We start from the raw sequence: 18572 nt of genomic DNA, 5'->3' as shown, positions 1-18572 counted from the left end.
AAAAATATAGGCATTACCTTCCATTGTCTTGTAAATAATATTTGCATCGTATGCTACATTCACTTTATACCATGAAAACAATTATTTGAATGGAAACGTGCATTCCTTTTCAATTCTGAGAAATTACAACTTGAATGTGAATTTGCTTTTAAAATTAAGATTTGTGATTTATTTGGGGAAAAAATGTAAACGTGTCAGTATGGTAGCCTATTACATATGTAGTATCTATATCCATTCCCAGTAATTTACATAATTGTGTGTATCTTTGAATGCGTCCTAATAGCAAAGTCCACGTTTCGTTGCAAACAGATTGCTTCCGTCTGTATCGATCACACTAGAGTTTAACCACCCCAATAAAATTAGAGAGTTTATTTTCCCTTCCTTGGATAACACACGGCCTTACTAATGCAATTTGTGTCTAACTGACTGTAGTAAGTCTTCCGCCGCGCGAAAACGAAGGCTTTTTCTGCGACCCCGGCAAAGAAAAGTGTGTGTATTTCGGCGACCGAGCATGCGCAATGACGGAACGTGCCATATTGGAATGAGACTGAACGAAAAGGCAGACGGAGACTGCATCTGAAATCGACGTGGAAAAACTCAGAACAGGTGAGATACGCATTTAAGGACAAACTACTTAAGTAGTTCATAACCTGTGCTAACGGATGAACGTGTTTTTGTGTTTATTTGTACTGCCTGGATCCTTTTTCCTGCTTCTAAAAAGCTAGACTGGGCACCCTCGAGCATAAGTGTCCCTATTGCATAGCACAAGCTCTGACGTTTCAGTAACTTGGTCACAAGCGGTGGACACGGTGTACTGAAACTGAAGCAGCATAGCCGCGCTGGACAGGGATTCGTACTTAGTGCTGTGCACAAACTGTCCCGAATGTTTTAATACGAAATGTGTTTTGGGAGATCTCGCTTTATGGCTTTTCTTTTTAGCATTCGATGAACCAATAGCTAGTAATCGCTCCCCTGATTTGAAAGTTGGCCAATTGGAGCGTGTTCTTGGGACCTGACATTACATTACATACTGATATTATTTAGTAGCTAGCCAAATATAGGCTATAGCCCGATATTGCCGTGTGTCGACAGGCGACCTAGCTGACTCTTAAAGACGATGATCCAAGCTTGAAACCGTATTAAGCCCTGCACATACTGTCTCTTTGTGTTGTTTTGTAATTTTGTATTTTTTTACTTAAACCAATGGACATATGAACTCTAATTCTTATGTGTGCTTAGGCCTATCTTAATTTGCTATGCGGAATGCTGCCCAAAGACATGCGCGTGTATGATACATCTTAAAGTCGCAACATAAGCATATCATACAGTTATTTTCCCTGTTACTGTAGCGAGCTCGACGATGTTTACACCCAAATTATGTAACATAAGACAGGCTTATTTGCGGTAGTTCAATCCCGGAATCCGTCCTGAAATTGCGAAATACATTTTCAGAATCTTGCTGGTTCTTTCACTGGTCTGGCACGAGTGCGGTTGAGTGGTGGCATCGGTCCCCTGTGCACACTCTCAAGATATGGCATGCTGAGCACGAGGGTGGGCACATAAACTAGACAGGTTACGTGATGATTCCTTGCAGAAACACTCGATGCATTTGTTCAATTCGTTCAGAAGGGAAGCGTCGGTTTAATATAGATGTAAGTTTGTAGTGTTATACGATTTACTGTAATTGGATTGTGATCATATTGCAAAGGGTTTGCGAATTTTACACACACATGATGTTATGGTCTGCTTTATATCAAAATCAGACGAGCATCATTATTCAAAATGTGGATTTAAGTCAGTTCATAGTCCCCTTACCACATCATTGCTCAAAGATGACCTCGACCGCGAGTGCGGAGGGCAAGCAACACCTGTTCGGTTTCATGAGAGCATTGGAGGGTGCCTGGCCATAAATTGATGTCAGCATGAGTGTGGTGATATGGTATGCAGATTTAGCCATACTTCAATCGACAGCTCCAGTTTGTTTTCTAGACACTTCACCCAAAAATTCCAACACGCACAGGCCTCAGGAATTCATTTGATCATTGTGGGCATAATAATAATCTTAGGATGGCCTAACGTTATGTCTCTTGACACAAATATACTATTTTTCTCTATGACTAATTATTATACTATTTCTGTCTATGGCTAGGAGCACTGTTTCATGATCAATTCGTCATAAATACAAATTCTCCTGAAGTCTGCAGCATTTGTTTGCCTAACCTGTCACTCCTGTGCATTCTCTGTGTTGATCCTAAAGCCTTTCCTTGTCACCTCTGTTCTAAATAATGGAGTAACTGTGCAGTGTGTTATGTGTGTATGTATTGTATGTCTATGTATTTCCGTTTTGTTATGTTGTTCACCTAAGGTAGCTGTTTTGGTCAAAAGACAGCAGACTACGTAGAGGTCATTCTCTACAGAAAGGCAGAAATGTTATTATTCAACACTTCAGTGTTACTGCATTTCCTTATAAAGAAAAATTGCACATGACCAATTCTTATGTGTGTTTTAGAAGTGCCTTACTCGCTGTTCTCATAAGAATCTCTTCCCTAGTCTGCCTGTTTTGTAGTAACAGACAAATATGCTGTTTTCTTGGGGGTACAGAGTGGTACTGCTTTTGCCAAATAATAAATGTTTATTTTGATGCTCAGTGATGTTGTCAGTAATGAAGAAGTGTGTGTTTGTGTGTGTGTGTGCGCATGTGTGTGTGTCTGAGTCTGTGTCTGTGTTTCTATATGTGTGTGTTTATTTATATACATGTATATATACAGTGCTGTGAAAAAAATATTTGCTCCCTTCCTGATTTCCTCTATTATTGTGTATTTGTCACACCGAATGGTTTAGTCAAAATGAAATATTAGACAAAGGGAACCTGTGTGCATACAAAACACATTTTCTAAATTATTATTTCATTTACTTAATGAAAAAAGTTTTCAAACACCCATATCACCCATGTGAAAATGTTATTGCCCCCTTAAACTTAAGTGGTTGCACCACCTTTATCAGCAATAACTGAAGCCAAACGCTTCATATAATGTGATATCAGTCTTTCATATTGTTGTGGAGGAATTTTAGGCCACTCTTCTTTGTGCAACTGCTTCAGTTCAGACAAACAGGCAGGTTTTTGAGCGTGAACTGCTTGTTTCAGGTCCGGCCACGTCATCTGCATTGGGTTCAAGTCAGGATTTTGATTAGGCCACTCAAAAACTAAAATTTTGTTTCTTTTCAGCCATTAAAATGTGGACCTATTTTTGTATTTTGGATCATTGTACTTGTTACATGCCCAATTACACTTCAACTTCATCAAATGGACAGAATAAGAATTTTCTGGTACAGAGTAGAATTCACGGTTCCTTTAATAATGGCAAGTTGTCCTGGTCTCGAGGCAGCAAAGCGTCCCTACGCCATCGCACTACCACCACCACGTTTGACTCATCTGTCCATAGAACAGTATCCCAAAAGACCTGAGGATCATCCATGAGTTTTTTTGGAAAATGTGAGACAAGCAATGATGTTTTTCTTTGTTAGTAGTGGTTTCTGCCTCTCCCATGAATCCCATTTTTATGCACTCTCTTTTCAATTTTGGAGTCATGAACGCTCACCTTAGCTGAGGCTAGAGAGGGCTATAGTTCTTTGGATGTTTGTCTGGACTCTTTGTGACTTCCTGGATGAGTTGTCCCTACACCCTGGGAAGATTCACACATTTTCAAGTGTTCTCCAATTGGAGATAATGGCTCTCACTGTGGTTCGGTGGGGTCTCTGAGTCTAGGAAGTGGCTTTGTAGCCCTTTCCAAACCAATATATTTCAACAACTTTTTTTCTAATTTCTTCTGGAATTTCCTTTGATCGTGACGTAATGTACTTGTAGAAACTTTGTGGTGACTACTTCACTCTGATGGTAAGGTTCAATATGAGTGATTCTTAGATTCAACAGGGCTGGCTGCAATCAATTTGCTGAATGTAGTTATGAATTAATTTTGGTTCATTGGTTGATTGAGTAATTGAGGGGAAGATTACTTTTTCACATGGGTGACATGGGTTTGATAACTTGTTTCATTAAATAAATGAAAAAATTTAATTTAATGTGTTTTGTGTTTACTAAGGTTCCCTTAGTGTAATATTATGTTTGGTCTAAAGATCTGAAACCATTCTGTGTGATAAACTGAGGAAGTCCGGAAGGGGGCAAATACTCTTTCACTACACTGTATATAATACACGCATATGCATGTATAAATGAAACAGGAGAGGGGCACAGTGTCTGAGAGAGTGAAAGAAGTGCGCTTATTGCTCTGCTTTAGTGAGGCGGCCTCTCTGCCAGCTGGGGTAGTTTGTTAATCTTCCTGTCTCGGTGCAGTCTGGGTGGTGGAGGGGCCAGCTACTGATGTGCAAAGTCCTGGAAGCTCTTCGCTCTGAGCACCTGATTTAGAGATAGCTCTGAACTCTTGAGTTTTCCTCCCCCAGTATGGGAATTCATTTTCATAAAACATATATTTGTACAGGTACATTGCACTAGTACCAGTAAGAGGACTTGTATCCATCAGGTTCATAGGTTTTATTCCCGGGGATACACTGCCATTGTGTCCATGAGCGAGTTATGAAACCGTCAGTAAAATATCTAGCGGTATATTGGAATAACATGCTGAAATGTGCTTTAAGCATTCCTGAATAAGTGCATTGGATGTGCCAGTGTATTACAATGAATTACGCATAATTGGGCTTTATGAGAACATATCGGCCAGGCCTTTTCAGAGTTGTGCTTTTTCAGTAATTAAATGGATGGTTGAATCAGATGTGACTGAGTCATTCTTGCCCGGAGGATGCCTTTGTCTGTGCTGTGCTGCTCTTTTCCCCCCTGTTTGTCTTGAGCTGGGACCTGGCCTTCCAGCGTGTGACATTCAGCACAATGAGACTCTGGGTGTGCTGGCGCTCCTAATCCAGGGTGAGTGGGAAAGGCAGAGTGAATGAGCAGCTGGCAGCAGAGCTGTCTGCCGCTCGTCTCGCCATTAATAAAGACATCAGCGCTCACAAAGACAGCTTGACAGCCCATCTGAATGTGTTTAGACCACGCTGTGTGTGTGTGTGTGTGTGGTTAGATTGATGCTGTATTTAGTGAGAGTTGTACAAGTGGATTGTTCTTAATGGTAGGGTTCCAGTTCATTGTTTCAGAGGGAATGATTACTGAGATTGTGAATAACATATTGTGAATAGCATTTTCCAGAAAATGTGTATATTTCACAAGTGGTACAAGTATCAGTGTTTTATGTGGACTAAAAATAATTAACAGTTGCCAATATTCCTAAGGAGTATATGGCTTGGGAGAGAGAAACAAAGCACATTTAATTTCACTATATCGATCGATTACTTTACAAAAGTGTGTGTGCATGTGTGTGTGCGTGTGTGTTTATTTGTGTTGTGTTCAGTGAGTGAGGGTAAATAATACTGATTAGTGTGATGGTCCTCTGTGGAGATTCTGGGGTCATGCCCCTCTGTTTCTGGTTTCAGAAATGCACAGAACCCCCTCAAAGGGCTGCATTGAAGTGGGAATAGGGTGGGTGAGTGTGGAGGGAGGGTGGGTGAGTGTAGAGGGGGGGTGGGGGATCAGGGATGGATGGCGTCCCACCCCCTTTTTACTTGCTGTTGTGTGGGGTATGGGGTACCAGATGCCCCCAAAAGCATGCATTGGTTTTATGTCTTTTTATTTACATAAAACTTTGTGGTTGCTGGATGAAATTGTTGCTGTACAAAGGGATGTACTACTCATTATGACAAAATATGTGCTGTGGATATCATGAGAGCAGCTGAAATATTCTGCATCTTTATGCTCCATATGAGGAGAATAGAAAGCACTATAGGCTTGCAATTTTATTTCAACATCAGGCTTAAAAAACTGTGGTAATATGTGGTAATTTCCTGAACTGTTTTTAGCATGTACACTGTGCTGTAAATCATAACACAGAAAAATGCTAAAGAGTGGTCAACAAGAAGCATGTTATATTTCTGCAGGTTAAAGTACGCATGGTTTTTCAAGAGCAGTATTGCACTCAAATTAGGCCTATTTGTAAGTATTCCTCTGTGTTCAAATAATACCAGACAAAAACACTCCTTTCCCCAAGCCTGTGCTTGCTATCCCCCTCTCTTCTAGTAGTCTAATCTCTCTTGTCTGGTTTCTTTTGCTTTATCTCTGTCTCTCACACTCATTCCCTGTCTTCCTCCATCAGCTCTTTGTTTGCTATGCTCGCACTCATTTTTAAAAGCACCTGTAGAGCTGTGTACTTGAAATTTGGGGATCACCATGAATGCAAACCATATGTTCCGGATTAGGTTTGGTCTATTTTCTGTATGCATTCTCTCTCACACACTCTCTCTCTCTCTCTCTCTCTCACACACACACACACACACACATACGTGCAGGCACACACACATACACACACACACACACACACCTGTTGTGTGTATGGTGCTTTGGGCTTGTGGGTTCCCAACAGGTTGTTATTTATTCAGAAACTGCTGTCACCTGCATCAGCATGGAATGCAGGAAGCAGTTGTTGCTCTCTGCAGTGCATGTGCACCCATCTGCGTATAGATCTCAACCCTGTAGCATTTTCCATTAGAATGAAGCGGCAGGGACCTGTACCTGGGTGGTAATGTTTTTGTTGTTCTGCGGAAGCGCACAGATAGTGCGTAGGTCCTTTATGGAACACAAGGGTGCTTATATGAGACGGAGTGTCTGTTCTGTGATCGCTGATTTGCGAAACACTGGGGACACATCAGAATGTAAGGACACCTGGTGGATGATGCAGAAATGGGAACGGTGTATTGGATGAGTGCCATTGTCTTCATCAGTTCTATTATTTTCTACCCTCTCTCTGATTCAGTCATTTAACCAGTTCTCGTGTCTTGCAAGAGTCCTATTGTGCAAGTTGGATACAGATGATGAAAAGTACTGGAGGTGGACATCAGGGCAACAAAACATCATGTATATGAAACCATTCATGTAAAAGTCATAACTGCCTGAAAATTATTCTATTGAAAAACTGAATGGTACAGTATAAACTGTATCATTCCATCTGGTTACATCTGGGCCATCAGTATTCAAGCATATAGACACTAGGCTGTATGTAAACTCAGTTGGTCATTCTCTGTAAGTGGGCCTCCTGCTCCTCTGTACTTGTTTCAGTGCTACCAGGTTTTTAAGAGAAATATCAGGTATTTCTTGAAATTATTTTTTTAATTCAATGAACAAATAAATCATGACCATTTTTGTCCTGGTGTGAATTTTAGCAGTCATTATTATAATCGTAATCTTTAGAGTCATTATTTTCAATTACGAAAATAATGAAGTTAATTTCAAAAAGTAGCCCTGCCAAAATTACGATTTTTTAAAGAAAGTGCTATATTTTCGATTTAATACAATAAAAAAGGCAATATGAACTACACCCAGTAAACCCTTAGTTTTTTTTAAAAACTAGCTAACTGACAGACATTGTCCTACTGCTCAAAAGTTGCCATCTCTTGCAGTGTAAGGTGGGAATTCGTTCTAAAGTCTCGCTGTTCATGGGGCATGTCACAAAATGATACTGACAGTTCAAAATACTTCTCCATTAATGCAACCCATTGTTCATATTAGAAGAGAAACTGTTGAACTGAGTTCTGAGATTTGATATTAATAGTGATAAAACTCAAATGAACCAAACAACTTGTCAAACAGTTGCGATAGGAATAAGTTTAATGGTAGCACAGTACATTTTTAATTGCAAATGCCACAAAATTGTTTCCCTTTACAGCCCTGCTGAGTCTGAGGCTATATTGATTTTTCTCTGATGTTTGTGGAGGCGCAGTGCCTCGGCCTTTAATACCTGGGGGGACACCATGGAGTTTGTGAGGATGGCTTTGTGTGTATTCCTATTCCTGTGTCCTGTGCTCTTCTAGAGGAGGGGGCGTTTCTAGCCTGGAGCTGCACGCAGTGATCATCATTGGGTGCCACCATGAACCATGAGCCGCTGGATTCTGGTTAGTTCAAATATTTGTTTGACTTTCCTTGTGTTAGTGCTTATGTGCAGGTGAACTGAAAGGGTAGGCTGTATTGATTATATGAGTGTCTGTAGATTATAATAATGGTATAACACAGTGCAGTCAGTGAGATGTTCTGTGTTCATTTCACAGAAGACACAGGCTCTGGGCAGGATGACTCCGAGTTCAACTGGGATGAGTATCTGGAGGAGGAAGGGGCCACAGCTGTACCCCACCATGCCTTCAAACATGTGAGGCCCATGTTCCTGCACACATGCCCACACTAATCAGCCACGATTGATTACATTCATCACTTGATCAGGAATGTCGATTGCACCAAAATTTGAGTCTTATCAGACTTTTTTTCAGTGGGTTTTGCAAAACTAACAGAATGAACATGAATTTAGTCTGTACTTTTCACAGCTGTACTGCTGAGATTGGTTCTGAAACAATACAGGTGGTCCTTAGCCCTGCACTCCACCCTCCTGTCCGCTGAAGGTGGGGCCAGTAGTGGGCTGTAATAATGAGCCCTGCCCCCTGTGCCCTCCAGGTTGACCTGAGCTTGCAGACGGGCCTCGCGCCGGGCATGAAGCTGGAGGTGTCTGTGAAGGGCGAGCCTGAGGGCTTCTGGGTAGCCACTATCATCACCACTTGCGGGCAGCTGCTGCTGCTGCGTTATGAGGGTTACCACGACGACCGCCGGGCAGACTTCTGGTGTGACATCATGACTGCTGACCTGCACCCTGTTGGCTGGAGCCAGCAGCATGGACGAGAAATGAGACCTCCCGACGGTGAGCTAAGATATTTAGTATTTAGTTTGCATTCTCAAAAGTATGGTTTTTTTCCCGAATTTTACTAAAGACCCTAGGTGCCCCCAGGCCCCAGTTTGGAACTGCTTTTGAGATGTTTGTGTGACCTGGCCAATGTAGATTGTTGACAGCAGATTAGTAATTTTTTTAACATTTTAAAGTCAGTTAGAGATTGTGCTTGTGCTTTATTCAGCCCTGTGACACATGCTTTTTATGGCCCTCCTCAGGTGTCCGTGAGAAGCATGAGGACTTGGAAGCCCTTCTGAAGAAGTCTCTGTCAGAGGGCTGTAGTGCACCTGCCAACTTGCTGGAGGGGGTAAATGAGAGGGGCCATTTTGTACAGGGCTGTGTATGTGAGACAGGAATGTGGGTGAGAGACCGGGTTTTGGGTGGCCACTGACTCAGGCCATTCACATGAAGCCATGAGATAGATGATTTTGGAAAGAATTACAATTTTACATGAGCAGACGCCCTTACTTAGGGTGATATGGACAGCCATATTATCACATTTTTCCATATGGCTAAGTAATCCCTGAATCAATACAGGTATTTATTGTGCATTAGACAAGAACAGAGCTAGACTTTCAGTCTAACCTGCAACCTTCAGATTACAATGCTAACCCCTTAACCTCTTTGCCACACAGCCAAAAATCCCTCCAAACATGATAGTAGACCTCAGTAATTCAGACCAGTGGTGATTAGAGAATGACCAGGGACTCAGGACACAGTGGAGCCCTGTCCCTGTGTACTGATCACTGTCTTACCGCCACCCTCTTTCTCTCAGCCACACAGGGGCAAGAACCCTCTGGACCTTCTGGCTGCGGGTTTGAGTGTGGAGCTGCAGGACCGTGAGGACGCTAGTACGGCGTGCGTGGCCAACATCGAGGAAAATGTTGGGGGACGACTGCGTCTCCGCTACGCTGGCACAGAGGGGTTGCCCCAAAAGCAGGCCACTCTCTGGCTCTTCTACCTGCACCCCTTCCTTCACCCCCCAGGCTGGGCCAAAGAGCATGGATGCACACTATCTCCCCCTGTTGGTCAGTGTGAGGGCTACACATACACTATACATGTGTGCTTTCTACCTATGGTATAGGGTATGAAAAGGCCACACGGCACATTAACGGTGGTTAAACTAATCAGAGAAGCTGAATTGTTAAGAATGAATTGTCACGGTGTCGGTCTGTAAATCAGTTGTAGTTTATTAGGTTTTCAGACTTTTGGAAAGCTGACATGTTTTATGTTTGCGTGCGTTGTTCCATTCCTGGAGTTTTGCACGCGTAGGATGTGTGACGTGCTGTGGCTATTAAGCGTGTGCTATGTTACCTGTGCTAAATGGGCGCTTCTCTGTTCTCCAGCACTGCGTAGTCTGTGCAGCGAGGCCGAGTGGGATGAGGTTCGGCAGAGGATCACAAATCAAACGCAGGATAGCGACATCACCGAGGAGCTCTTCAAGGTACAGCCTGCTGACTATCTCCTGCTGTCTCTTTCGCTTTCTCTTTCTCCAGCTAACTCTCCCCTGTCCAGCTCCATTCCCTTCTCTCTTTCTCTAGCTGTTCTCTTTCTCTCTTCTGCTTTCTGTCTTGTGCTTTTTTTGGACATGTTTTGGATGGGTGTGGACTCTGACGCTGTGGCTGAATTTGTGCAGGACCAGCAGGCCATCTGTGCTCACTCCTTCACTGAGGGGATGAAGCTGGAGGCTGTGGATCCTGCCGCTCCTTTCTGTATCAGTCCGGCAACTGTCACCAAGGTAACTGCCACCCACTCTCTAACACATGCCCCCTGTCTTATAGTATATCCCTCTCAGTTCGTCCTCAGCCCCCCACTATTTACCCAGTAATCCCTACAGTTCCCACCTCATCCTAAGCTCTGATTGGATGAGCCTGCCCATACAGTGGATTCATTGAAACTGGAGTTTTGATTGAGTGAATAATTGCTATGGCTATTTTGTGGCTAGTGGTTTATAACTGCAAGTTTGTGAACTAACTTTCTATTTAATTTGCATAATTAGGTGAAATATGATGGTAAAAACATAAGTCTTTTCTCTGGTGGCAGTGGCCCGGCTGTTTATGTAAAATATCATATGTCATATTCTGTTTGTCTTGTACAGGTGTTCAGTGACCAGTACTTCTTGGTAACTATGGATGATCTCCAAGAGGAAACGAGGGTCACAGGGGGTCGTGGCCCCTCCTTTCTGTGTCACCGGGACAGCATTGGGATCTTCCCAGTGCAGTGGAGCCTCAAAAACGGGGTACAGCTCAGCCCCCCTCCAGGTCAGATTCCCAGGACATTGTTGGGTGCATTTACAATGCCACAGCAGGCAGGTGCAGATACACGTAAATAAGGATGATCACAACCACATGAGCAGACTAGACATTAGCACTGTTTAGTGCAAAACTGACTGGAATACACAAACATCAAATGAGATATGAAGTATGCAATGTTCTAGTAATCAGCACAGCAATAATAACTGGAGGAGCTTAACAGATGAGTGTACTTTTAAACTTGAATTCCAAAACTGCCAAGCAATAAATTTTGTTTCCATTATTTTAAATTTTGGGTGAATAGCATCACTAATAGGACCTAGTTTCATAAGCTGCAGTCCACATCATTCAGCTGTGCTGAATACTTTTTTGTTTTACCATCTAACAAGTGTCTCTGTTTGTTGCTTGTGGTGTGTGTGTGTGTGTTTGTGTGTGTGGGTGGTGCAGGATACCAGGGGCAGGACTTTGACTGGGCAGATTACCTGAAACAGTGCGGAGCAGAGGCTGCACCCCAAAACTGCTTCCCCACTGTAAGTCAGACGGACAGACGCAGTAGGGGGCTCAAATACCAGCAGACAATACACTGACTTACAAAGTATGATTCTACACTATCTGTACACAGTGACTTTCAGGTGATTCTTTACAAATAACCTTCTTAATGTGGAATGCTCAGAGAATGGGATGGTAGTATGACATGACCATGTGCTAAACATAAATCTGCCTCATTCAATTCAGCTTGCTTCAGTTGCATTAAATGTTTTATTTGCATTGAATTCTTTGTGTAAAAACATCTCTCTCTCTCTTTCTCACCATCTCTCTTTCTCTGTCTCTCAGGAGCAGTATGATCATGATTTTAGGGTATCAATGAAGCTGGAGGCAGTGAACCCACTCTCCCCAGAACACATCCACGTGGCAACTGTCACCAGGGTCAGAGGTCAACACATCTGGCTTCGACTGGAAGGTGAGTGTGGCAGTGAAGTAGACATTTTTTCTGCAACACAGGCCAACTTTGCCTGTGGGTCACTGTTACAAGGCTACAATGTTGTGGCTGTTCTACCATGTTAAAGCAAAGAGAAAAGCATAGCGAGTGGAAATGAGACGTATATAAATACCGAACTGTGGGATCTACACAAGATTATTGTGATGACTGCACTGCCAGTGTGTGTGTTTGTGTCATCTGCATCTGTCTGTTCTTTGGCCAGGGTTGAAGCAGTCTGTTCCAGAACTGATTACCCACGTGGACTCCATGGATATATTTCCTGTCAGCTGGTGTGAGACCAATGGCTACTCCCTCCGACACCCCCGTAAGCCCCCAGGTCAGTCCTGAAAGGGAGGCGCCGTATAACTACACAGATGATACACAAGTATTTCCTGCTTTACAGGTCCCTCTCTGCTCAAACCAGTTTTCCCTTCACCATGCTAATGAGTTGCCCAAAATTATCAAAATATATCAATTAAATAGATAAATGGATGAAATACCGATGGGATGAATACTGGTCACCATTAAAGCATCTATGTTTGAAAAAAGTGATGTGTTGGTCATTTCCATGGTAAAAATCCAATTGTGTGCTGATATAAATGCAACAGAATCTGAAAGATGTGCACTTGTATGTACTGTACGTACTGTAAGTTGGCTGCATGTGGAATGAATGATATGTATAAAGTTGCTGCCATTAATCATCAGTTTAACATGCCTTTGCAGTTCAGAAGCAGAGGAAGGTAGCAGTGGTCCAGCCAGCTAAACAGTAAGTATTACAGACACAGAAGGGAATAAATACTCTGCATGCTTTTCAATGTGCGTCGCGGGACGGGGGGAGATCTACCGTGAATAAATGTATTGCCAAAAGGAAAAATGATTTGGCTGGCCAATTTTGTCCAACAGTCACAGTTATTTCTTTCTAGTATTTCTCAGTCGTGTGGGTGGAAAGGCACTCTAGAGGTCCCCTGGGCCTGTTATCGCTCTCATTTCTTCCCCTGGAAGTGTTTGTTTTAGACTTGTCTTTGTAACCATTTTTGCAGTCCCCACTGGTCTGAGGTCTCATTTTCTCACTCTACAGCAGGACTCTGCCAAGGGCTTCACTTCCTGATGCTCTGAAACAGCAGGTGAACAGCCAATCAGAGAACGGTGAGTGTTGGTCCTGCACATGCCCACATAGACCTTATTTTCCTCATTTATTCCATGTCAGTAGAAATGATGAACACATTGCAGCATGCTCTAGCTGGTTCTGTGCTTTGGGTTTCTGGCACAGCAGGAGCAGGGAATGGAAAGTACAGCTGCCCCAAGATCTACTTCAACCACCGCTGTTTCTCCGGGCCATACCTGAACAAGGGTCGCATCGCTGAGCTGCCACAGTGCGTTGGGCCTGGAAACTGTGTCTTAGTACTGAAGGAGGTGAGAGGAGGATTGGACTGGACTGAAACTGTGCTTCACGACAAAGTGGATTTACGCACTTCGACTTTTTAGTGATGTCATCCTTCCTCACTCCCTTCCTGTCTCTCTTCCCCGTGCTACACGCTTTGCTTTTCCCGTCTTTCTCTATTCATCTGTTTTCTTTCGTCTCCCCTTCCCAAACTTCTAACACTTCCTCACTCGCTGTCTTCCCTTTTCTCTCGCACATCATTCTGTCGCTCCGTCCCCAGGTGCTGACGCTCCTGATTAACGCTGCCTACAAGCCAAGCCGTGTGCTGCGGGAGCTGCAGCTGGATGAGGAGGCACGCTGGCATGGCCAGGGGGAGGCGCTCAAGGCCAAGTGAGAGAAACGTTTTTATACTGAGCCCTGCCGTGTAGTAGTTCTGAACCACAGTGATCCAGCAAACCTCAACTGTGCCGACTGCAGTAAACCTTACTGAGCCACTGTAGACCTCAACTGTGCTGATCTGCAGTACTGAACCCTTTTGTGTTGCCATTTACCATGTATTGCTGTTTTGTACTTTATTATGCAGAACTCAGACATTGTGTAAAATGTCTTATTGGTAGGCTCCTATTACAGATCACAAGACTGTTTTGCCAGTGGCATAATGCAATACTGGGTTTACCGTTTACATTAAGATGCAGGGCTGCATAAGCTCTCAGGTGCACCAAACCTGGACAATATAACTTGTGCTGGCCTGAGCTGTTCTATGCCGTGTGGTTTTGTCCTACAGATACAAGGGAAAGAGCTACCGGGCCACAGTGGACATTGTGCGCACAGCAGACCAGGTGGCTGAGTTCTGCAGGAAGACCTGCATGAAGCTTGAGTGCTGCCCAAACCTGTTTGGACCACGGATGGTCCTGGAGCAATGTTCCGAGAACTGCTCTGTTCTAACCAAGACCAAATACAGTCAGTACCAGTGCTGTCTTTATGTCAGTTGCACATATCCTGTTGTTCACGAGATACACACGGCACCACTGATAACCATGGTGTAAACCCGCCCTTCAGTATCATGCAGTAACCTGTGTGTGTGTGCGAGGGTAATGTTCCTTATGGAAAATAAAATATAAAAAGGCGGTGAAGCTTCACAATCCAATAAGATGGGATAAGGTGGACACACCCCATCTGTTGAAGCCACTCTCCTATGACCAGCCCAGTTTCAGGCCACTGGCTGTCCAGTTCATTTCATAGAAGCAGTCTGTACGTTTATGGTGTTGAGTTTTCTGTGCTTGTTTTGAGGGTTGTATTTCCTTAAGGATATTTTTGTGTTTACTATAGCACATTACTATGGTAAAAAGAAGAGCAAGCCTGTTGGACGCCCACCGGGGGGCCACACCAATCTGGAGGGAGGGATGAAGAGGCCAGGAAGGAGGAGGAAGAGAAGGAAACACTTCTTCGTCCACAAGAAGAAACGCTCCTCAGCCTCGCTTGACAGCACTCCTGCTGGCTCACCACAGGTACTGCACCCAGATAAAGGATAGACACAGATAAACAAAAACATGCCCACACGCTCTCACACACATATACATATCCACTTCCACCAAAAACATACACATACAGAGACAGAGTTTACTCACCCCCTCCCCTCCCCCACAGGGCAGTGGTGAGGATGAGGAAGACCTGGATGAGGAAGACTTCCTGAGTGAAGACTCTAGTTCCGGGCTGCAGGATGAACAGCAGGACGACTCGGAAGTCTCCGAGAGGAAATCTCAGCCCCCCTCCCCCACAGAGAAGCCCCGCCCCTCCCGCCGCCGCAAGGCCCACTCCTCCTCCTACTCTGATGACGAGAACCAGCCTCCCTCACCCAAGGTGATGCGCTAAACACTCCTTCTATTCTACTACTTCCACACTGTTTCCATACCCTGGGAGCACCAAAAGCCTGTGTGCCAAGGTGGCTGTGTGCCACAAGTCATGCAGTGTTTCTTTTCAATGACTTCTTATTTCTGATGTTACAACATTGTGGTGTGTGACTGCACTGTCGGTTGTGTGACTGTGCAGTCTGTGTTTCCAGACTCTCGGAAATGTGAATGTATTGCAGCGCTGCTTTGTGACTGTTATGTCTGTGTATTGTGCAACTGTAATGTCTGATGGTTAACTGTGCCATGTCTGTTTTATGCAACTGTGCTGTGATTGCAACGTGGTGAATGTGTCGTGTCCCTGCTTCACAGCTACGCTGTCTTTTGGGTGTTTAACTGCTCTGTACTGTGTGTGTCCCAGAGCCTACGGGGGGAGGTGCCACAGAAGCTGCACTTGGACAGCAGCCCGCTGGAGTGGAGCGTGGCAGATGTGGTGCGCTTCATCAGGACCACAGATTGCGCTCCACTGGCGCGCATATTCTTTGATCAGGTACAGACATAACCGCACGTATGGGCACGCCCTCTGATTCACTCTCACACAAGTGAAAATAAAATACAAAATAGGTGGACTAACAATAAAACACACATTCTTGCAGACATGCGTTTTCCACTTTCTTGGCTGAAAGTGTCAGTACAGTAGCTCTGAATATGCATGTTTTTATATCCCAAATATTGCCAGACTGTTAAGCCCTGTCTCAGTTACTGTGTTTGTCTGTCTAGCTGTATACCTCACAGCAGTTGTGTGTCTTGAGTTCACTAACTATGAATACAATACGCTCCATAAGCCTGTAAGTGTATCTTTGCTTTCAGGAGATAGATGGACAGGCCCTACTCCTGCTAACCCTACCTACAGTGCAAGAGTGCATGGACCTGAAGCTGGGCCCAGCGATCAAGCTGTGCCACCACATTGAGAGAGTCAAGTTGGCATTCTACCAGCAGTTTGCCAGCTGAGGGCAGTAGAGGCAGGAACGAGACATGCCACTGGGCCCGTTGCATGAAACTGGACTAGCTCCCCATCTGTGCATAAACTGGAACCCACATTCGGTGCCATAGAACCTAGAAACCTCTGTCATCAGTGGCAGTGCGATACTACCTCTTTATTTCTGTCATTTTTAGTTGTGTTGCTGATCTGTCCGGAGCAGAAACATTTTAGTTTCTCAGTGGTGGTTGTCTCTGATTCAGGGTGTAGATCTCTTCAACAGGCTCTACAGGAAGTGATCACAGTATTTAATTTTGATTATACTGGCTCTGGTGCTGGTATTGCTTCCAATAATCGTACCACATTGGAGATATTATTGGAGAAGGAGGCATTTCTAATGTTGAGGGTATCTGTGTGATTGATAAGCTGGTGTATATACAGTGGCCTCCATAACATTTGGGACAGAGACATATTTATTTCTTGATTTGGCTCTGTACTCCACAATTTTAGATTTGTAATCAAACAATTCACATGTGGTTAAAAGTGATCATTCAAAGCTTTTATTTAAGGATATTTTTATACACTTTGGTTTCACCATGTAGAAATTACATCCACACCTGCCTCCTGAAGAGTGTTTCTGATCTGTTGGATAGATGTTTGGCAGTTTTTCTTTATTATGGTGATAATTCTTCTGTCATCAACTGTAGAGGTCTTCTTTGGCCTACCAAGCCGTTTGCGATTACTGAGCTCACCAGTGCTCTTTTTCTTCTTAATGATGTTCCAAAAAGTTGATTTTGGTAAGCCTAGGGTTTGTTCTATGTCTCTTGATTTGTTTTTTCGTTTTTCTCAGCCTCATAATGGCTTCCTTGACTTAAATTAGCGCAACTCTGGTCTTCATGTTGCTAAACACCAATAACAGACTCCAAAGGCAATCAGAAGCCTAGAATCAAGACTAAATACTGAAAGCTCTCTTATACCTGCACTAAAGAAGCAATTATAAACCTAACTAATCAGAAGCACTTATAAAGCCATTCGACCAAACATTATTGTGCCCTGAAATGGGGGACTACATATAAAAAGTGGTGTAATTCCTGCATGGTGAAACCAAAATATATAAAGTTACTCAACAAGAAAAGCTGAGAGCACTTTAACCACGTGTGAATTGTTCATTACAAATCTAAAACTGGAGCGCAACGTCTAGAAAAAAAAATGTGTCCCACAAAGTATAGAACTGTACATTAAGGAATTTTGTGGGTGGGTTTTTTTTATCATGTTTATAGTTGTATATTTTAGGCACTGTTGAACAGTAGAGCTAGGTATTGCAGCATGAATGTATTAATATCACATGTTCCCTCAGTAGTCAGCACATAGACCTCATTACTGTGCCTGGCTGCAAATCCACTGTTTGCTCAGCACTCAGTTAATACAGCACAAGGAAATAATTTACTCTGTGGCTATTTAGTGCCAGTCCAGTCATCGTCAACATGAGCAGTAAGGACAAACTTACTGTGGAGGAATCTCTTCTTAAGTGGGGTATATCCTAACCCACATCATTTTGCCAATATTCCTGTCAATGTTGGAACAGGGTTGTCACATTATTACAGGGCTATGCCTGTGTCATGTGACTGCTATGCATTAGTTGTTGGCATATTGTTTACATGCAAATCATATCAAAAACTTTTCTCATTGTAGCACGCATTTCTCACTATATTTGTTATGAAATTATAATGCAATAATATAGAGTTTTGAGAATTGGGAGGAGCACAATAAGTAGGATCAAGTAACAGAGATTATTTTGGCTACAGTACAAATTTTTTTCTGATAATTTCTGTTCAATTCTTTGATGCTTCCTGTGCAGAAAATGTGCACTTCATCTGTATTGTGTTTTGTTTTCTGAGGATTTACTGCATCCTCTCCATGGTAATGATGTCCTATACAGTATAAGCCATGTCACCTGTGTGTTGAGTGATGTCCATTAGGCAAGGGAATAGGAGCAATCATTTGTGCTGGAGAGAGGTTACTACAGATCAAGGTTTTCCCTATTTCTCTCATATGAGAAACAGGATTTGAATTTTAAAACAATATTATTATGGCTGGTTTTGTAGGATTTGGCTTTTACATTTTCAGATGGCATCTTTTTAATTCTGACAGACATCTCATATCTCACACATTTCCTTTCGTGTCATCACCATCATCAGCACTCGTTAAATTATTATTGACTTGTGGTATCAATAGAAGCCGGATCCAGTGGAGTTTGAGCATTCTGAGTGTACGTGCCCTAGCCAGCTGTAAATGAGTCCTGGATTATG

General features: G+C 43.3%; 1 protein-coding gene across 5 annotated transcripts; it reads left to right on the top strand.

The window, feature by feature from the left end:
• Positions 1 to 329: 329 nt before the first annotated feature.
• On the top strand, positions 330 to 16840 carry LOC118210488 (scm-like with four MBT domains protein 1). 5 transcript variants are annotated; one of them, XM_035386684.1, is made up of 23 exons: positions 4061 to 4936; positions 5500 to 5545; positions 6001 to 6055; positions 7927 to 8007; positions 8161 to 8258; positions 8558 to 8798; positions 9044 to 9132; positions 9601 to 9853; positions 10172 to 10269; positions 10462 to 10563; positions 10924 to 11086; positions 11525 to 11607; positions 11912 to 12038; positions 12280 to 12393; positions 12780 to 12822; positions 13135 to 13202; positions 13327 to 13469; positions 13718 to 13827; positions 14222 to 14397; positions 14767 to 14945; positions 15085 to 15297; positions 15706 to 15834; positions 16155 to 16840. In XM_035386684.1, the coding sequence occupies exons 4-23, from the start codon at positions 7983 to 7985 to the stop codon at positions 16293 to 16295; spliced, it is 2595 nt and encodes an 864-aa protein (XP_035242575.1). In that variant the 5' UTR covers positions 4061 to 4936; positions 5500 to 5545; positions 6001 to 6055; positions 7927 to 7982; the 3' UTR covers positions 16296 to 16840. The 5 variants fall into 5 exon arrangements, with proteins under 5 accessions (XP_035242577.1, XP_035242572.1, XP_035242575.1 ...); XM_035386683.1 differs by having other exon boundaries at positions 5500 to 5549; XM_035386685.1 differs by lacking the exon at positions 5500 to 5545.
• The last annotated feature ends 1732 nt before the right edge of the window (positions 16841 to 18572 follow it).

This window comes from Anguilla anguilla, chromosome 13, assembly GCF_013347855.1.
Source record: "Anguilla anguilla isolate fAngAng1 chromosome 13, fAngAng1.pri, whole genome shotgun sequence".
Classification (NCBI taxonomy): domain Eukaryota; kingdom Metazoa; phylum Chordata; class Actinopteri; order Anguilliformes; family Anguillidae; genus Anguilla; species Anguilla anguilla.
Note: the sequence above shows the minus strand (reverse complement) of the source record. Positions and strands in the feature narration are given on the sequence as shown.